A 19,551-nucleotide genomic window follows, 5' to 3' on the forward strand; every position below is an offset into this window, starting at 1 on the left:
TCTTTTTGTGCACCACCTTGGTGCACAAAAAGGGGGAAATTGACTGACCCGTGTGGTTGAGCATATGGATCCTCAGAGAGTAGAGCTTAGGAAGAGTCTTTCCACAGATGTCACAGACAAACTCTCTCTTGGTACGTCCCTTGGCCCTGATGTCCCCCTCGAGGCCCTCTTCACCGTGGGGCTGGGGGACCCTGACCAGGGTGGGCCTCTGACTCTTCTGGTGCTTGTGTCGGGTCAGATGGGCCCTCAGAGAGGCAGCGTACTGGAACTCCTTGTTACATAACTAGACCGGAGAGAGAGAGGGAGAGGGAGAGGGAGAGGGAGAGGGGGAGAGAGGGAGAGAGAGAGAGAGAGAGAGAGAGAGAGAGAGGAGAGAGAGACAGAGTTGTCGGTACGTTGTCGGTACTACACTACTACATCTAGAGAACAGTGTTGTTGGTACTACACTACTACATCTAGAGAACAGTGTTGTTGGTACTACACTACTACATCTAGAGAACAGTGTTGTCGGTACTACACTACTACATCTAGAGAACAGTGTTGTCGGTACTACACTACTACATCTAGAGAACAGTGTTGTTGGTACTACACTACTACATCTAGAGAACAGTGTTGTTGGTACGTACACTACTACATCTAGAGAACAGTGTTGTCGGTACTACACTACTACATCTAGAGAACAGTGTTGTCGGTACTACACTACTACATCTAGAGAACAGTGTTGTCGGTACTACACTACTACATCTAGAGAACAGTGTTGTTGGTACTACACTACTACATCTAGAGAACAGTGTTGTTGGTACTACACTACTACATCTAGAGAACAGTGTTGTTGGTACTACACTACTACATCTAGAGAACAGTGTTGTTGGTACTACACTACTACATCTAGAGAACAGTGTTGTCGGTACTACACTACTACATCTAGAGAACAGTGTTGTCGGTACTACACTACTACATCTAGAGAACAGTGTTGTTGGTACTACACTACTACATCTAGAGAACAGTGTTGTTGGTACTACACTACTACATCTAGAGAACAGTGTTGTCGGTACTACACTACTACATCTAGAGAACAGTGTTGTCGGTACTACACTACTACATCTAGAGAACAGTGTTGTTGGTACTACACTACTACATCTAGAGAACAGTGTTGTCGGTACTACACTACTACATCTAGAGAACAGTGTTGTCGGTACTACACTACTACATCTAGAGAACAGTGTTGTCGGTACTCCCACTACTACATCTAGAGAACAGTGTTGTTGGTCCCTACACTACTACATCTAGAGAACAGTGTTGTCGGTACTACACTACTACATCTAGAGAACAGTGTTGTCGGTACTACACTACTACATCTAGAGAACAGTGTTGTCGGTACTACACTACTACATCTAGAGAACAGTGTTGTCGGTACTACACTACTACATCTAGAGAACAGTGTTGTCGGTACTACACTACTACATCTAGAGAACAGTGTTGTTGGTACGTACACTACTACATCTAGAGAACAGTGTTGTCGGTACTACACTACTACATCTAGAGAACAGTGTTGTCGGTACTACACTACTACATCTAGAGAACAGTGTTGTCGGTACGTACACTACTACATCTAGAGAACAGTGTTGTTGGTACTACACTACTACATCTAGAGAACAGTGTTGTTGGTACTACACTACTACACTACTACGTCTAGAGAACAGTGTTGTTGGTACTACACTACTACATCTAGAGAACAGTGTTGTTGGTACTACACTACTACATCTAGAGAACAGTGTTGTCGGTACTACACTACTACATCTAGAGAACAGTGTTGTCGGTACTACACTACTACATCTAGAGAACAGTGTTGTCGGTACTACACTACTACATCTAGAGAACAGTGTTGTCGGTACTACACTACTACATCTAGAGAACAGTGTTGTCGGTACTACACTACTACATCTAGAGAACAGTGTTGTTGGTACGTACACTACTACATCTAGAGAACAGTGTTGTCGGTACTACACTACTACATCTAGAGAACAGTGTTGTTGGTACTACACTACTACATCTAGAGAACAGTGTTGTTGGTACTACACTACTACATCTAGAGAACAGTGTTGTCGGTACTACACTACTACATCTAGAGAACAGTGTTGTTGGTACGTACACTACTACATCTAGAGAACAGTGTTGTCGGTACTACACTACTACATCTAGAGAACAGTGTTGTTGGTACTACACTACTACATCTAGAGAACAGTGTTGTTGGTACTACACTACTACATCTAGAGAACAGTGTTGTTGGTACTACACTACTACATCTAGAGAACAGTGTTGTCGGTACTACATCTAGAGAACAGTGTTGTTGGTACGTACACTACTACATCTAGAGAACAGTGTTGTTGGTACTACACAACTACATCTAGAGAACAGTGTTGTCGGTACTACACTACTACATCTAGAGAACAGTGTTGTCGGTACTACACTACTACATCTAGAGAACAGTGTTGTTGGTACTACACTACTACATCTAGAGAACAGTGTTGTTGGTACGTACACTACTACATCTAGAGAACAGTGTTGTCGGTACTACACTACTACATCTAGAGAACAGTGTTGTCGGTACTACACTACTACATCTAGAGAACAGTGTTGTCGGTACTACACTACTACATCTAGAGAACAGTGTTGACGGTACTACACTACTACATCTAGAGAACAGTGTTGTTGGTACTACACTACTACACTACTACATCTAGAGAACAGTGTTGTCGGTACGTACACTACTACATCTAGAGAACAGTGTTGTTGGTACTACACTACTACATCTAGAGAACAGTGTTGTTGGTACTACACTACTACATCTAGAGAACAGTGTTGACGGTACTACACTACTACATCTAGAGAACAGTGTTGTCGGTACTACACTACTACATCTAGAGAACAGTGTTGTCGGTACGTACACTACTACATCTAGAGAACAGTGTTGACGGTACTACACTACTACATCTAGAGAACAGTGTTGTTGGTACTACACTACTACATCTAGAGAACAGTGTTGTTGGTACTACACTACTACATCTAGAGAACAGTGTTGTTGGTACTACACTACTACATCTAGAGAACAGTGTTGTTGGTACGTACACTACTACATCTAGAGAACAGTGTTGTTGGTACTACACTACTACATCTAGAGAACAGTGTTGTCGGTACTACACTACTACATCTAGAGAACAGTGTTGTCGGTACTACACTACTACATCTAGAGAACAGTGTTGTCGGTACTACACTACTACATCTAGAGAACAGTGTTGACGGTACTACACTACTACATCTAGAGAACAGTGTTGTTGGTACTACACTACTACATCTAGAGAACAGTGTTGTTGGTACTACACTACTACATCTAGAGAACAGTGTTGTCGGTACGTACACTACTACATCTAGAGAACAGTGTTGACGGTACTACACTACTACATCTAGAGAACAGTGTTGTCGGTACTACACTACTACATCTAGAGAACAGTGTTGTCGGTACTACACTACTACATCTAGAGAACAGTGTTGTCGGTACTACACTACTACATCTAGAGAACAGTGTTGTCGGTACTACACTACTACATCTAGAGAACAGTGTTGTCGGTACTACACTACTACATCTAGAGAACAGTGTTGTCGGTACTACACTACTACATCTAGAGAACAGTGTTGTCGGTACTACACTACTACATCTAGAGAACAGTGTTGTCGGTACTACACTACTACATCTAGAGAACAGTGTTGTTGGTACTACACTACTACATCTAGAGAACAGTGTTGTCGGTACGTACACTACTACATCTAGAGAACAGTGTTGTTGGTACTACACTACTACATCTAGAGAACAGTGTTGTCGGTACTACACTACTACATCTAGAGAACAGTGTTGTCGGTACTACACTACTACATCTAGAGAACAGTGTTGTCGGTACTACACTACTACATCTAGAGAACAGTGTTGTCGGTACTACACTACTACATCTAGAGAACAGTGTTGTCGGTACTACACTACTACATCTAGAGAACAGTGTTGTTGGTACTACACTACTACATCTAGAGAACAGTGTTGTCGGTACTACACTACTACATCTAGAGAACAGTGTTGTTGGTACGTACACTACTACATCTAGAGAACAGTGTTGTTGGTACGTACACTACTACACTACTACATCTAGAGAACAGTGTTGTCGGTACTACACTACTACATCTAGAGAACAGTGTTGTCGGTACTACACTACTACATCTAGAGAACAGTGTTGTCGGTACGTACACTACTACATCTAGAGAACAGTGTTGTCGGTACTACACTACTACATCTAGAGAACAGTGTTGTTGGTACTACACTACTACATCTAGAGAACAGTGTTGTCGGTACTACACTACTACATCTAGAGAACAGTGTTGTTGGTACGTACACTACTACATCTAGAGAACAGTGTTGTCGGTACTACACTACTACATCTAGAGAACAGTGTTGTCGGTACTACACTACTACATCTAGAGAACAGTGTTGTTGGTACTACACTACTACATCTAGAGAACAGTGTTGTTGCTACGTACACTACTACATCTAGAGAACAGTGTTGTTGGTACTACACTACTACATCTAGAGAACAGTGTTGTTGGTACTACACTACTACATCTAGAGAACAGTGTTGTTGGTACTACACTACTACATCTAGAGAACAGTGTTGTTGGTACGTACACTACTACATCTAGAGAACAGTGTTGTTGGTACTACACTACTACATCTAGAGAACAGTGTTGTTGGTACTACACTACTACATCTAGAGAACAGTGTTGTTGGTACTACACTACTACATCTAGAGAACAGTGTTGTTGGTACGTACACTACTACATCTAGAGAACAGTGTTGTTGGTACGTACACTACTACATCTAGAGAACAGTGTTGTCGGTACTACACTACTACATCTAGAGAACAGTGTTGTTGGTACGTACACTACTACATCTAGAGAACAGTGTTGTTGGTACGTACACTACTACATCTAGAGAACAGTGTTGTCGGTACTACACTACTACATCTAGAGAACAGTGTTGTCGGTACTACACTACTACATCTAGAGAACAGTGTTGTTGGTACGTACACTACTACATCTAGAGAACAGTGTTGTTGGTACTACACTACTACATCTAGAGAACAGTGTTGTCGGTACTACACTACTACATCTAGAGAACAGTGTTGTCGGTACTACACTACTACATCTAGAGAACAGTGTTGTTGGTACTACACTACTACATCTAGAGAACAGTGTTGTCGGTACTACACTACTACATCTAGAGAACAGTGTTGTTGGTACGTACACTACTACATCTAGAGAACAGTATTGTCGGTACGTACACTACTACATCTAGAGAACAGTGTTGATGGTACGTACACTACTACATCTAGAGAACAGTGTTGTTGGTACGTACACTACTACATCTGGAGAACAGTATTGTCGGTACGTACACTACTACATCTAGAGAACAGTGTTGATGGTACGTACACTACTACATCTAGAGAACAGTGTTGTCGGTACGTACACTACTACATCTAGAGAACAGTGTTGTCGGTACTACACTACTACATCTAGAGAACAGTGTTGTCGGTACTACACTACTACATCTAGAGAACAGTGTTGTCGGTACTACACTACTACATCTAGAGAACAGTGTTGTTGGTACGTACACTACTACATCTAGAGAACAGTGTTGTCGGTACTACACTACTACATCTAGAGAACAGTGTTGTCGGTACTACACTACTACATCTAGAGAACAGTGTTGTTGGTACTACACTACTACATCTAGAGAACAGTGTTGTCGGTACTACACTACTACATCTAGAGAACAGTGTTGTCGGTACTACACTACTACATCTAGAGAACAGTGTTGTCGGTACGTACACTACTACATCTAGAGAACAGTGTTGTCGGTACTACACTACTACATCTAGAGAACAGTGTTGTCGGTACTACACTACTACATCTAGAGAACAGTGTTGTTGGTACGTACACTACTACATCTAGAGAACAGTGTTGTTGGTACTACACTACTACATCTAGAGAACAGTGTTGTTGGTACTACACTACTACATCTAGAGAACAGTGTTGTCGGTACTACACTACTACATCTAGAGAACAGTGTTGTCGGTACGTACACTACTACATCTAGAGAACAGTGTTGTCGGTACTACACTACTACATCTAGAGAACAGTGTTGTCGGTACTACACTACTACATCTAGAGAACAGTGTTGATGGTACTACACTACTACATCTAGAGAACAGTGTTGTCGGTACGTACACTACTACATCTAGAGAACAGTGTTGTCGGTACTACACTACTACATCTAGAGAACAGTGTTGTTGGTACGTACACTACTACATCTAGAGAACAGTGTTGTTGGTACTACACTACTACATCTAGAGAACAGTGTTGTTGGTACTACACTACTACATCTAGAGAACAGTGTTGTCGGTACTACACTACTACATCTAGAGAACAGTGTTGTCGGTACTACACTACTACATCTAGAGAACAGTGTTGTCGGTACTACACTACTACATCTAGAGAACAGTGTTGTCGGTACTACACTACTACATCTAGAGAACAGTGTTGTCGGTACTACACTACTACATCTAGAGAACAGTGTTGTTGGTACGTACACTACTACATCTAGAGAACAGTGTTGTCGGTACTACACTACTACATCTAGAGAACAGTGTTGTCGGTACTACACTACTACATCTAGAGAACAGTGTTGTCGGTACGTACACTACTACATCTAGAGAACAGTGTTGTCGGTACTACACTACTACATCTAGAGAACAGTGTTGTTGGTACGTACACTACTACATCTAGAGAACAGTGTTGTTGGTACGTACACTACTACATCTAGAGAACAGTGTTGTCGGTACTACACTACTACATCTAGAGAACAGTGTTGTCGGTACTACACTACTACATCTAGAGAACAGTGTTGTTGGTACTACACTACTACATCTAGAGAACAGTGTTGTCGGTACTACACTACTACATCTAGAGAACAGTGTTGTTGGTACGTACACTACTACATCTAGAGAACAGTGTTGTTGGTACGTACACTACTACATCTAGAGAACAGTGTTGTTGGTACTACACTACTACATCTAGAGAACAGTGTTGTTGGTACTACACTACTACACTACTACATCTAGAGAACAGTGTTGTTGGTACTACACTACTACATCTAGAGAACAGTGTTGTTGGTACTACACTACTACATCTAGAGAACAGTGTTGTTGGTACGTACACTACTACACTACTACATCTAGAGAACAGTGTTGTTGGTACGTACACTACTACATCTAGAGAACAGTGTTGTCGGTACTACACTACTACATCTAGAGAACAGTGTTGTCGGTACTACACTACTACATCTAGAGAACAGTGTTGTCGGTACTACACTACTACATCTAGAGAACAGTGTTGTTGGTACGTACACTACTACATCTAGAGAACAGTGTTGTCGGTACTACACTACTACATCTAGAGAACAGTGTTGTTGGTACTACACTACTACATCTAGAGAACAGTGTTGTTGGTACTACACTACTACATCTAGAGAACAGTGTTGTTGGTACTACACTACTACATCTAGAGAACAGTGTTGTTGGTACTACACTACTACATCTAGAGAACAGTGTTGTTGGTACGTACACTACTACATCTAGAGAACAGTGTTGTCGGTACTACACTACTACATCTAGAGAACAGTGTTGTCGGTACTACACTACTACATCTAGAGAACAGTGTTGTCGGTACTACACTACTACATCTAGAGAACAGTGTTGTTGGTACTACACTACTACATCTAGAGAACAGTGTTGTTGGTACTACACTACTACATCTAGAGAACAGTGTTGTTGGTACTACACTACTACATCTAGAGAACAGTGTTGTTGGTACTACACTACTACATCTAGAGAACAGTGTTGTCGGTACTACACTACTACATCTAGAGAACAGTGTTGTCGGTACTACACTACTACATCTAGAGAACAGTGTTGTTGGTACTACACTACTACATCTAGAGAACAGTGTTGTTGGTACTACACTACTACATCTAGAGAACAGTGTTGTCGGTACTACACTACTACATCTAGAGAACAGTGTTGTCGGTACTACACTACTACATCTAGAGAACAGTGTTGTTGGTACTACACTACTACATCTAGAGAACAGTGTTGTCGGTACTACACTACTACATCTAGAGAACAGTGTTGTCGGTACTACACTACTACATCTAGAGAACAGTGTTGTCGGTACTACACTACTACATCTAGAGAACAGTGTTGTTGGTACTACACTACTACATCTAGAGAACAGTGTTGTCGGTACTACACTACTACATCTAGAGAACAGTGTTGTCGGTACTACACTACTACATCTAGAGAACAGTGTTGTCGGTACTACACTACTACATCTAGAGAACAGTGTTGTCGGTACTACACTACTACATCTAGAGAACAGTGTTGTCGGTACTACACTACTACATCTAGAGAACAGTGTTGTCGGTACTACACTACTACATCTAGAGAACAGTGTTGTTGGTACGTACACTACTACATCTAGAGAACAGTGTTGTTGGTACGTACACTACTACATCTAGAGAACAGTGTTGTTGGTACTACACTACTACATCTAGAGAACAGTGTTGTCGGTACGTACACTACTACATCTAGAGAACAGTGTTGTCGGTACTACACTACTACATCTAGAGAACAGTGTTGTCGGTACTACACTACTACATCTAGAGAACAGTGTTGTTGGTACTACACTACTACATCTAGAGAACAGTGTTGTTGGTACTACACTACTACATCTAGAGAACAGTGTTGTCGGTACTACACTACTACATCTAGAGAACAGTGTTGTTGGTACTACACTACTACATCTAGAGAACAGTGTTGTCGGTACTACACTACTACATCTAGAGAACAGTGTTGTTGGTACGTACACTACTACATCTAGAGAACAGTGTTGTTGGTACTACACTACTACATCTAGAGAACAGTGTTGTCGGTACTACACTACTACATCTAGAGAACAGTGTTGTTGGTACGTACACTACTACATCTAGAGAACAGTGTTGTCGGTACTACACTACTACATCTAGAGAACAGTGTTGTTGGTACTACACTACTACATCTAGAGAACAATGTTGTCGGTACGTACACTACTACATCTAGAGAACAGTGTTGTCGGTACTACACTACTACATCTAGAGAACAGTGTTGTCGGTACTACACTACTACATCTAGAGAACAGTGTTGTTGGTACTACACTACTACATCTAGAGAACAGTGTTGTCGGTACGTACACTACTACATCTAGAGAACAGTGTTGTCGGTACTACACTACTACATCTAGAGAACAGTGTTGTCGGTACTACACTACTACATCTAGAGAACAGTGTTGTCGGTACTACACTACTACATCTAGAGAACAGTGTTGTTGGTACGTACACTACTACATCTAGAGAACAGTGTTGTTGGTACTACACTACTACATCTAGAGAACAGTGTTGTCGGTACTACACTACTACATCTAGAGAACAGTGTTGTCGGTACTACACTACTACATCTAGAGAACAGTGTTGTTGGTACTACACTACTACATCTAGAGAACAGTGTTGTTGGTACTACACTACTACATCTAGAGAACAGTGTTGTCGGTACGTACACTACTACATCTAGAGAACAGTGTTGTCGGTACTACACTACTACATCTAGAGAACAGTGTTGTCGGTACTACACTACTACATCTAGAGAACAGTGTTGTTGGTACTACACTACTACATCTAGAGAACAGTGTTGTTGCTACGTACACTACTACATCTAGAGAACAGTGTTGTCGGTACTACACTACTACATCTAGAGAACAGTGTTGTTGGTACTACACTACTACATCTAGAGAACAGTGTTGTCGGTACTACACTACTACATCTAGAGAACAGTGTTGTCGGTACTACACTACTACATCTAGAGAACAGTGTTGTTGGTACTACACTACTACATCTAGAGAACAGTGTTGTTGGTACTACACTACTACATCTAGAGAACAGTGTTGTCGGTACTACACTACTACATCTAGAGAACAGTGTTGTCGGTACGTACACTACTACATCTAGAGAACAGTGTTGTTGGTACTACACTACTACATCTAGAGAACAGTGTTGTCGGTACTACACTACTACATCTAGAGAACAGTGTTGATGGTACTACACTACTACATCTAGAGAACAGTGTTGTCGGTACTACACTACTACATCTAGAGAACAGTGTTGTTGGTACTACACTACTACATCTAGAGAACAGTGTTGTTGGTACTACACTACTACATCTAGAGAACAGTGTTGTCGGTACTACACTACTACATCTAGAGAACAGTGTTGTCGGTACTACACTACTACATCTAGAGAACAGTGTTGTCGGTACTACACTACTACATCTAGAGAACAGTGTTGTCGGTACTACACTACTACATCTAGAGAACAGTGTTGTTGGTACTACACTACTACATCTAGAGAACAGTGTTGTCGGTACTACACTACTACATCTAGAGAACAGTGTTGTCGGTACTACACTACTACATCTAGAGAACAGTGTTGTTGGTACTACACTACTACATCTAGAGAACAGTGTTGTTGGTACGTACACTACTACATCTAGAGAACAGTGTTGTCGGTACTACACTACTACATCTAGAGAACAGTGTTGTCGGTACTACACTACTACATCTAGAGAACAGTGTTGTTGGTACGTACACTACTACATCTAGAGAACAGTGTTGTCGGTACTACACTACTACATCTAGAGAACAGTGTTGTCGGTACTACACTACTACATCTAGAGAACAGTGTTGTTGGTACGTACACTACTACATCTAGAGAACAGTGTTGTTGGTACTACACTACTACATCTAGAGAACAGTGTTGTTGGTACTACACTACTACATCTAGAGAACAGTGTTGTTGGTACGTACACTACTACACTACTACATCTAGAGAACAGTGTTGACGGTACTACACTACTACATCTAGAGAACAGTGTTGTTGGTACTACACTACTACATCTAGAGAACAGTGTTGTTGGTACTACACTACTACATCTAGAGAACAGTGTTGTCGGTACTACACTACTACATCTAGAGAACAGTGTTGTTGGTACGTACACTACTACACTACTACATCTAGAGAACAGTGTTGACGGTACTACACTACTACATCTAGAGAACAGTGTTGTTGGTACTACACTACTACATCTAGAGAACAGTGTTGTTGGTACTACACTACTACATCTAGAGAACAGTGTTGTCGGTACTACACTACTACATCTAGAGAACAGTGTTGTCGGTACTACACTACTACATCTAGAGAACAGTGTTGTCGGTACTACACTACTACATCTAGAGAACAGTGTTGTTGGTACGTACACTACTACATCTAGAGAACAGTGTTGTTGGTACGTACACTACTACACTACTACATCTAGAGAACAGTGTTGTTGGTACTACACTACTACATCTAGAGAACAGTGTTGTTGGTACTACACTACTACATCTAGAGAACAGTGTTGTTGGTACTACACTACTACATCTAGAGAACAGTGTTGTTGGTACGTACACTACTACATCTAGAGAACAGTGTTGTTGGTACTACACTACTACATCTAGAGAACAGTGTTGTCGGTACTACACTACTACATCTAGAGAACAGTGTTGTTGGTACGTACACTACTACACTACTACATCTAGAGAACAGTGTTGTCGGTACTACACTACTACATCTAGAGAACAGTGTTGTCGGTACTACACTACTACATCTAGAGAACAGTGTTGTCGGTACTACACTACTACATCTAGAGAACAGTGTTGTTGGTACGTACACTACTACATCTAGAGAACAGTGTTGTTGGTACTACACTACTACATCTAGAGAACAGTGTTGTTGGTACTACACTACTACATCTAGAGAACAGTGTTGTTGGTACTACACTACTACATCTAGAGAACAGTGTTGTTGGTACTACACTACTACATCTAGAGAACAGTGTTGTTGGTACTACACTACTACATCTAGAGAACAGTGTTGTCGGTACTACACTACTACATCTAGAGAACAGTGTTGTCGGTACTACACTACTACATCTAGAGAACAGTGTTGACGGTACTACACTACTACATCTAGAGAACAGTGTTGACGGTACTACACTACTACATCTAGAGAACAGTGTTGTTGGTACTACACTACTACATCTAGAGAACAGTGTTGTCGGTACTACACTACTACATCTAGAGAACAGTGTTGACGGTACTACACTACTACATCTAGAGAACAGTGTTGTTGGTACTACACTACTACATCTAGAGAACAGTGTTGTCGGTACTACACTACTACATCTAGAGAACAGTGTTGTTGGTACTACACTACTACATCTAGAGAACAGTGTTGTCGGTACTACACTACTACATCTAGAGAACAGTGTTGTCGGTACTACACTACTACATCTAGAGAACAGTGTTGTTGGTACGTACACTACTACATCTAGAGAACAGTGTTGTTGGTACTACACTACTACATCTAGAGAACAGTGTTGTCGGTACTACACTACTACATCTAGAGAACAGTGTTGTCGGTACGTACACTACTACATCTAGAGAACAGTGTTGTCGGTACGTACACTACTACATCTAGAGAACAGTGTTGTCGGTACTACACTACTACATCTAGAGAACAGTGTTGTTGGTACTACACTACTACATCTAGAGAACAGTGTTGTTGGTACGTACACTACTACATCTAGAGAACAGTGTTGTTGGTACTACACTACTACATCTAGAGAACAGTGTTGTTGGTACTACACTACTACATCTAGAGAACAGTGTTGTTGGTACTACACTACTACATCTAGAGAACAGTGTTGTTGGTACTACACTACTACATCTAGAGAACAGTGTTGTTGGTACTACACTACTACATCTAGAGAACAGTGTTGTTGGTACTACACTACTACATCTAGAGAACAGTGTTGTCGGTACTACACTACTACATCTAGAGAACAGTGTTGACGGTACTACACTACTACATCTAGAGAACAGTGTTGACGGTACTACACTACTACATCTAGAGAACAGTGTTGTCGGTACTACACTACTACATCTAGAGAACAGTGTTGTTGGTACTACACTACTACATCTAGAGAACAGTGTTGTCGGTACTACACTACTACATCTAGAGAACAGTGTTGTCGGTACTACACTACTACATCTAGAGAACAGTGTTGACGGTACTACACTACTACATCTAGAGAACAGTGTTGTCGGTACTACACTACTACATCTAGAGAACAGTGTTGTCGGTACTACACTACTACATCTAGAGAACAGTGTTGACGGTACTACACTACTACATCTAGAGAACAGTGTTGACGGTACGTACACTACTACATCTAGAGAACAGTGTTGTCGGTACTACACTACTACATCTAGAGAACAGTGTTGTTGGTACGTACACTACTACATCTAGAGAACAGTGTTGTCGGTACTACACTACTACATCTAGAGAACAGTGTTGTCGGTACTACACTACTACATCTAGAGAACAGTGTTGTCGGTACTACACTACTACATCTAGAGAACAGTGTTGTCGGTACTACACTACTACATCTAGAGAACAGTGTTGTCGGTACTACACTACTACATCTAGAGAACAGTGTTGTCGGTACTACACTACTACATCTAGAGAACAGTGTTGTCGGTACTACACTACTACATCTAGAGAACAGTGTTGTCGGTACTACACTACTACATCTAGAGAACAGTGTTGTCGGTACTACACTACTACATCTAGAGAACAGTGTTGTCGGTACTACACTACTACATCTAGAGAACAGTGTTGTCGGTACTACACTACTACATCTAGAGAACAGTGTTGTCGGTACTACACTACTACATCTAGAGAACAGTGTTGTCGGTACTACACTACTACATCTAGAGAACAGTGTTGTTGGTACTACACTACTACATCTAGAGAACAGTGTTGTTGGTACTACACTACTACATCTAGAGAACAGTGTTGTCGGTACTACACTACTACATCTAGAGAACAGTGTTGTCGGTACTACACTACTACATCTAGAGAACAGTGTTGTCGGTACTACACTACTACATCTAGAGAACAGTGTTGTCGGTACTACACTACTACATCTAGAGAACAGTGTTGTTGGTACTACACTACTACATCTAGAGAACAGTGTTGTCGGTACTACACTACTACATCTAGAGAACAGTGTTGTCGGTACTACACTACTACATCTGGAGAACAGTGTTGTTGGTACTACACTACTACATCTAGAGAACAGTGTTGTTGGTACTACACTACTACATCTAGAGAACAGTGTTGTTGGTACGTACACTACAGTTGTATCCTCTGGTCTTCTCGTGTTTGAGTGTGTGCACGATGAGAGCGTAGCGCCGGTGAAACGACAATCCACACTCTGAACAGGCGTGTTCTCCCGCCACCTCACTCCCTCCATCTGGATGGGCAGGGCCATGCTCTGGCCACTCCCCCACAGCCTGCTCTTTGATAGGCTCAGCTCCGTCTGCCACGCCCTCCACTGACACGCTCTCCTCCATGTCTGTCTGGATAACAGTCTCCATCCCAATCAGTGCTGCTGCGGCCTCAATCACTTTAACTGGCCTCTTGGCGGCTCCGCCTCTCTTCGTAGGGGTGAAAGGGGGAGAGTTACAGAACAGTTAGGATGGGTGAAACGGCGCTCTCTCACACACACAGCTCCTAGTCTGCTCTGTAAGACTAATGTAAAATCCTCGCTAATTCATCTACAGTGCCGTGAAAAAGCATTTTTCCCATTTCTGATTGTCTATTTTTGCATATTAATAAGGGACAATAATGTTGTCAAACAGTGGAATTGGGTGTTGCATAACTTGGTTAATTAAATAAATTAATAACAATGTGTTATTTGTAAACGTAAGTTCCCTTTATCTAATATTACGTTTTGGTTGAAGATCTGATACAGTTGAAGTCGGAAGTTTACATACACCTTAGCCGAATACATTTGAACTCCGTATTTCACAATTCCTGACATTTAATCCTAGCAAAAATTCCCTGTTTTAGGTCAGTTAGGATCACCACTTTATTTTAAGAATGTGAAATGTCAGAATAATAGTAGAGAGAATGAATTATTTCAGCTTTTATTTATTTCATCACATTCCCAGTGGGTCAGAAGTTTACATACACTCAATTAATATTTGGTAGCATTGTTTTTAAATTGTTTAACTTGGGTCAAATGTTTCGGGTAGCCTTCCACAAGCTTCCCACAATAAGTTGGGTGAATTTTGGCCCATTCCTCCTGACAGAGCTGGTGTAACTGAGTCAGGTTTGTAGGCCTCCTTGCTCACACACGCTTTTTCAGTTCTGCCCACACATTTTCTACAGGATTGAGGTCAGGGCTTTGTGATGGCCACTCCAGTACTTTGACTTTGTTGTCCTTAAGCCATTTTGCCACAACTTTGGAAGTATGCTTGGGGTCATTGTCCATTTGGAAGACCCATTTGCAACCAAGCTTTAACTTCCTGACTGATGTCTTGAGATGTTGCTTCAATATATCCACATAATTTTCCTGCCTCATGATGCCATTTATTTTGTGAAGTGCATCAGTCCCTCCTGCAGCAAAGCACCCCCACAACATGATGCTGCCACCCCCGTGCTTCACGGTTGGGATGGTGTTCTTCGGCTTGCAAGTCTCCCCCTTTTTCCTCCAAACATAACGATGGTCATTATGGTCAAACAGTTCTATTTCTTTCATCAGACCAGAGGACATTTCTCCAAAAAGTACGATCTTTGTCCCCATGTGCAGTTGCAAACCGTAGTCAGTTTTTTTATGGCGGTTTTGGAGCAGTGGCTTCTTCCTTGCTGAGCGGCCTTTCAGGTTATGTCGATATAGGACTCGTTTTAATGTGGATATAGATACTTTTGTACCCGTTTCCTCCAGCATCTTCACAGGGTCCTTTGCTGTTGTTCTGGGAATGATTTGCACTTTTCACACCAAAGTACGTTCATCTCTAGGAGACAGAACGCGTCTACTTCCTGAGCAGTATGATGGCTGCGTGGTCCCATGGTATTTATACTTGCGTACTATTGTTTGTACAGATGAACGTGGTACCTTCAGGCATTTGGAAATTGCTCCCAAGGATGAACCAGACTTGTGGAGGTCTACCATTTTTTTCTGAGGTCTTGGCTGATTTCTTTTGATTTTCCCATGATGTCAAGCAAAGATGCACTGAGTTTGAAGGTAGGCCTTGAAATACATCCACAGGTACAACTCCAATTGACTCAATTTATGTCAATTAGCCTATCAGAAGCTTCTAAAGCCATGACATAATTTTCTGGAATTTTCCAAGCTGTTTAAAGGCACATTCAACGTATATGTAAACTTCTGACCCACTGGAATTGTGATACAGTGAATTATAAGTGAAATAATCTGTCTGTAAACAATTGTTGTAAAAATGACTTGTGTCATGCACAAAGTAGATGTCCTAACCGACTTGCCAAAACTATAGTTTGTTAACAAGACATTTGTGGAGTGGTTGAAAAACTAGTTTTAATGACAACATAAGTGTATGTAAACTTCTGACTTCAACTGTATCATTCAGTGTCAGAAATATGGAAAAATAGAGAAAACCAGAAAGGAGGAAAATAGTTATTTCACGGTGCTGTAGACAGTGACTGGTGTTGGTGTTGTAGTCTACCTTGGGGGTGTTGGGGCGCTGTGGGGGTGCTGTGTGGGTGTTGGGGCACTGCTGGGGCGCTGTGGGGGTGTTGTAGTCTACCTTGGGGGTGTTGGGGCGCTGTGGGGGTGCTGCGGAGCTGTGGGGGTGTTGGGGCGCTGTGGGGGTGTTGTAGTCTACCTTGGGGGTGTTGGGGCGCTGTGGGGGTGTTGTAGTCTACCTTGGGGGTGTTGGGGCGCTGTTGGGGTGCTGGGGCGCTGTCCTTCTCCAGCCCCATGTGTAGTCTGACGTACCCTCCCTCCCCCACGGAGCGCTGTCGTAGGCGTCTCTTATAGGGGTCATGGGTCCCCTGCATATCTTCCTGCGTCTCCTCTGCAGGAGTAGAGACTGGCTCTGGCACCTCCTCGTCAACAACAGCAGGCTCCTCCACAACTTCCTGCTTGACTTTGGCAGGACGCCCTCTCTTCCTCTTGAGGAGTGGAGCAGGGGGAGGCTTGGGGGAGGCCTGTGGGGCTGGCTCTGCCTTCTGGGATGCCGACGATGATTTTGTTGTTGACGCATTCTCCTGTGGTGTTAGTGTCACTACAGCCAGATGGACCACCTCTGTAGGGGCCACCTTCCCTGGGTCCACACTGATGAGGAAGGCCCCTGGTTCCATGGAGGGGGAGGCCCCCTCTCCCACGAACCCGTCTTGCGGCTGCTGCTCCAGGGCCAGACAGGCTGACACCACGGCCAGGGACTCACTGGCTCCGGCCTGGCCGCTGTGGGTCACCACCGTCATGGTCTCTGCCTCTCCAGTAGGGGAGAAGAAGGTGACGGACTCGCCTACCCGGGCCTGGCTGCTGTGGGTGACTAGAGTCACCGTCTCTGACCCAGCCTCCCCAACCACGGTCATAGTCTCCCCTGGTTCACCTCCCGGGGCCTGGGTGACTCCAGACGTCGGATCCCCTCTGAAGGCCTCTGCTGTGTGGGCCAATGAGTCCAGGTCATCCCCTGCTCCAGCTAGCCCAGTATGAGTCACCACGGCATGGCCGTCGCTCCCGATGGTCATAATGTAGCTCCCGGGGTCTTCATTCGGGGCCTGTTGGGGTGCAGGTTGGCTGGACACCACCGTGTGGATGTCTCCTTGCTGGTAGACCATCATCTTCTGCTCCTCTACCTTCTTGTGGACGGACTCACAGATCTGAAGGACCTCGGCCATCAGAAGGTGTCGGGCCAGCGTGGCAACGTCGGCCATCACACAGAAGTTGAAGCAGAGGTTGGAGGTGTACGCAAACTCTAGCAGGGGGAGGAAACTGACCTTGCTGAAACCTGAGAGCGAGACAGAGAGCGAGACAGAGAGCGAGACAGAGAGCGAGACAGAGAGAGAGAGAGAGAGAGAGAGAGAGAGAGAGAGAGAGACAGAGACAGAGACAGAGACAGAGAGAGAGAGAGAGACAGAGAGAGAGACAGAGACAGAGACAGAGAGAGAGAGAGAGACAGAGAGAGAGACAGAGACAGAGAGAGAGACAGAGAGACAGAGAGACAGAGAGACAGAGAGACAGAGAGACAGAGAGACAGAGAGAGACAGAGAGACAGAGAGACAGAGACAGAGAGAGAGAGAGAGAGAGAGAGAGAGAGAGACGGGTTATTCCTCTGACCAAACCACCTCAGTAAGATGATGATTACAGGGAAACGTATTACTCAGACATTATCCAACCGTTTTATAACTCAGGATCTATACGGCCACAGGACGGTGACTTTTTCCTGTTGTTCTGATAACTACTCTCGACAGGCGTGTACCCCGATTCTTCATCCGGTGGTCTGGAGTCGATGAGATGAAAAGGTCCAATGACATTGGAGTCATTTAGCGCACGTCCTCACCCAGCCCAACTTCTACCTGACCCACAGCAGCCTGCACCTTCTCCATGTCTCACCTGAGAGGTCGACCACCGCTTCATGACTGGACACAGCTCCCTTCTCTATAAAGTAGTCGCTGCAGGCGGCCAGCACCTTCTCCATGTCTCACCTGAGAGGTCGACCACCGCTTCATGACTGGACACGGCTCCCTTCTCTATAAACAGCTCATTAAAGTAGTCGCTGCAGGCGGCCAGCACGGCCTTGTGAGCCCTGTGCTCCTCCCCCTCGATCAGCAGCGTGATGTCACAGAACTGGTTGTCGAGGCGCTGCTGGTTCAGCTTGTCCAGCATCGTCTGACCGTGTCTGGGAAGGTACTGCTTCACCACGCCCTTACTGTCCACCTGCAACACAACACAGGGAGTCATGACTACTGTCCACCTGCAACACAACACAGGGAGTCATGACTACTGTCCACCTGCAACACAATACAGGGAGCAATGACTACTGTCCACCTGGAAGACAACACAGGGAGCAATGACTACTGTCCACCTGCAACACAATACAGGGAGCAATGACTACTGTCCACCTGGAAGACAACACAGGGAGCAATGACTACTGTCCACCTGCAACACAACACAGGGAGTCATGACTACTGTCCACCTGCAACACAACACAGGGAGTCATGACTACTGTCCACCTGCAACACAATACAGGGAGCAATGACTACTGTCCACCTGCAACACAATACAGGGAGTCATGACTACTGTCCACCTGCAACACAACACAGGGAGTCATGACTACTGTCCACCTGCAACACAATACAGGGAGCAATGACTACTGTCCACCTGCAACACAACACAGGGAGTCATGACTACTGTCCACCTGCAACACAATACA

General features: G+C 43.4%; 1 protein-coding gene across 3 annotated transcripts in view; it reads right to left on the minus strand.

Annotated features, from left to right (window-relative positions):
* The window catches only part of LOC139541680 (zinc finger and BTB domain-containing protein 11-like), a 36,934-nt gene that overhangs the window by 7,669 nt on the left and 9,714 nt on the right, over window positions 1-19,551 (minus strand). For 2 of the 3 annotated variants that reach the window (XM_071346606.1, XM_071346605.1), the window contains exons 3-6: window positions 18,824-19,055; window positions 17,036-18,126; window positions 14,482-14,787; window positions 49-283 (exon numbers count right to left, since the gene is read on the minus strand). In XM_071346606.1, the coding sequence (XP_071202707.1) occupies window positions 49-283; window positions 14,482-14,787; window positions 17,036-18,126; window positions 18,824-19,055 (1,864 nt within the window). Of the gene's footprint in view, window positions 1-48; window positions 284-14,481; window positions 14,788-17,035; window positions 18,127-18,731; window positions 19,056-19,551 lie in introns of those variants that run through there. The other variant, XM_071346607.1, reaches the window with a different exon arrangement.

Source organism: Salvelinus alpinus, chromosome 16 (assembly GCF_045679555.1).
Source record: "Salvelinus alpinus chromosome 16, SLU_Salpinus.1, whole genome shotgun sequence".
Classification (NCBI taxonomy): Eukaryota; Metazoa; Chordata; class Actinopteri; order Salmoniformes; family Salmonidae; genus Salvelinus; species Salvelinus alpinus.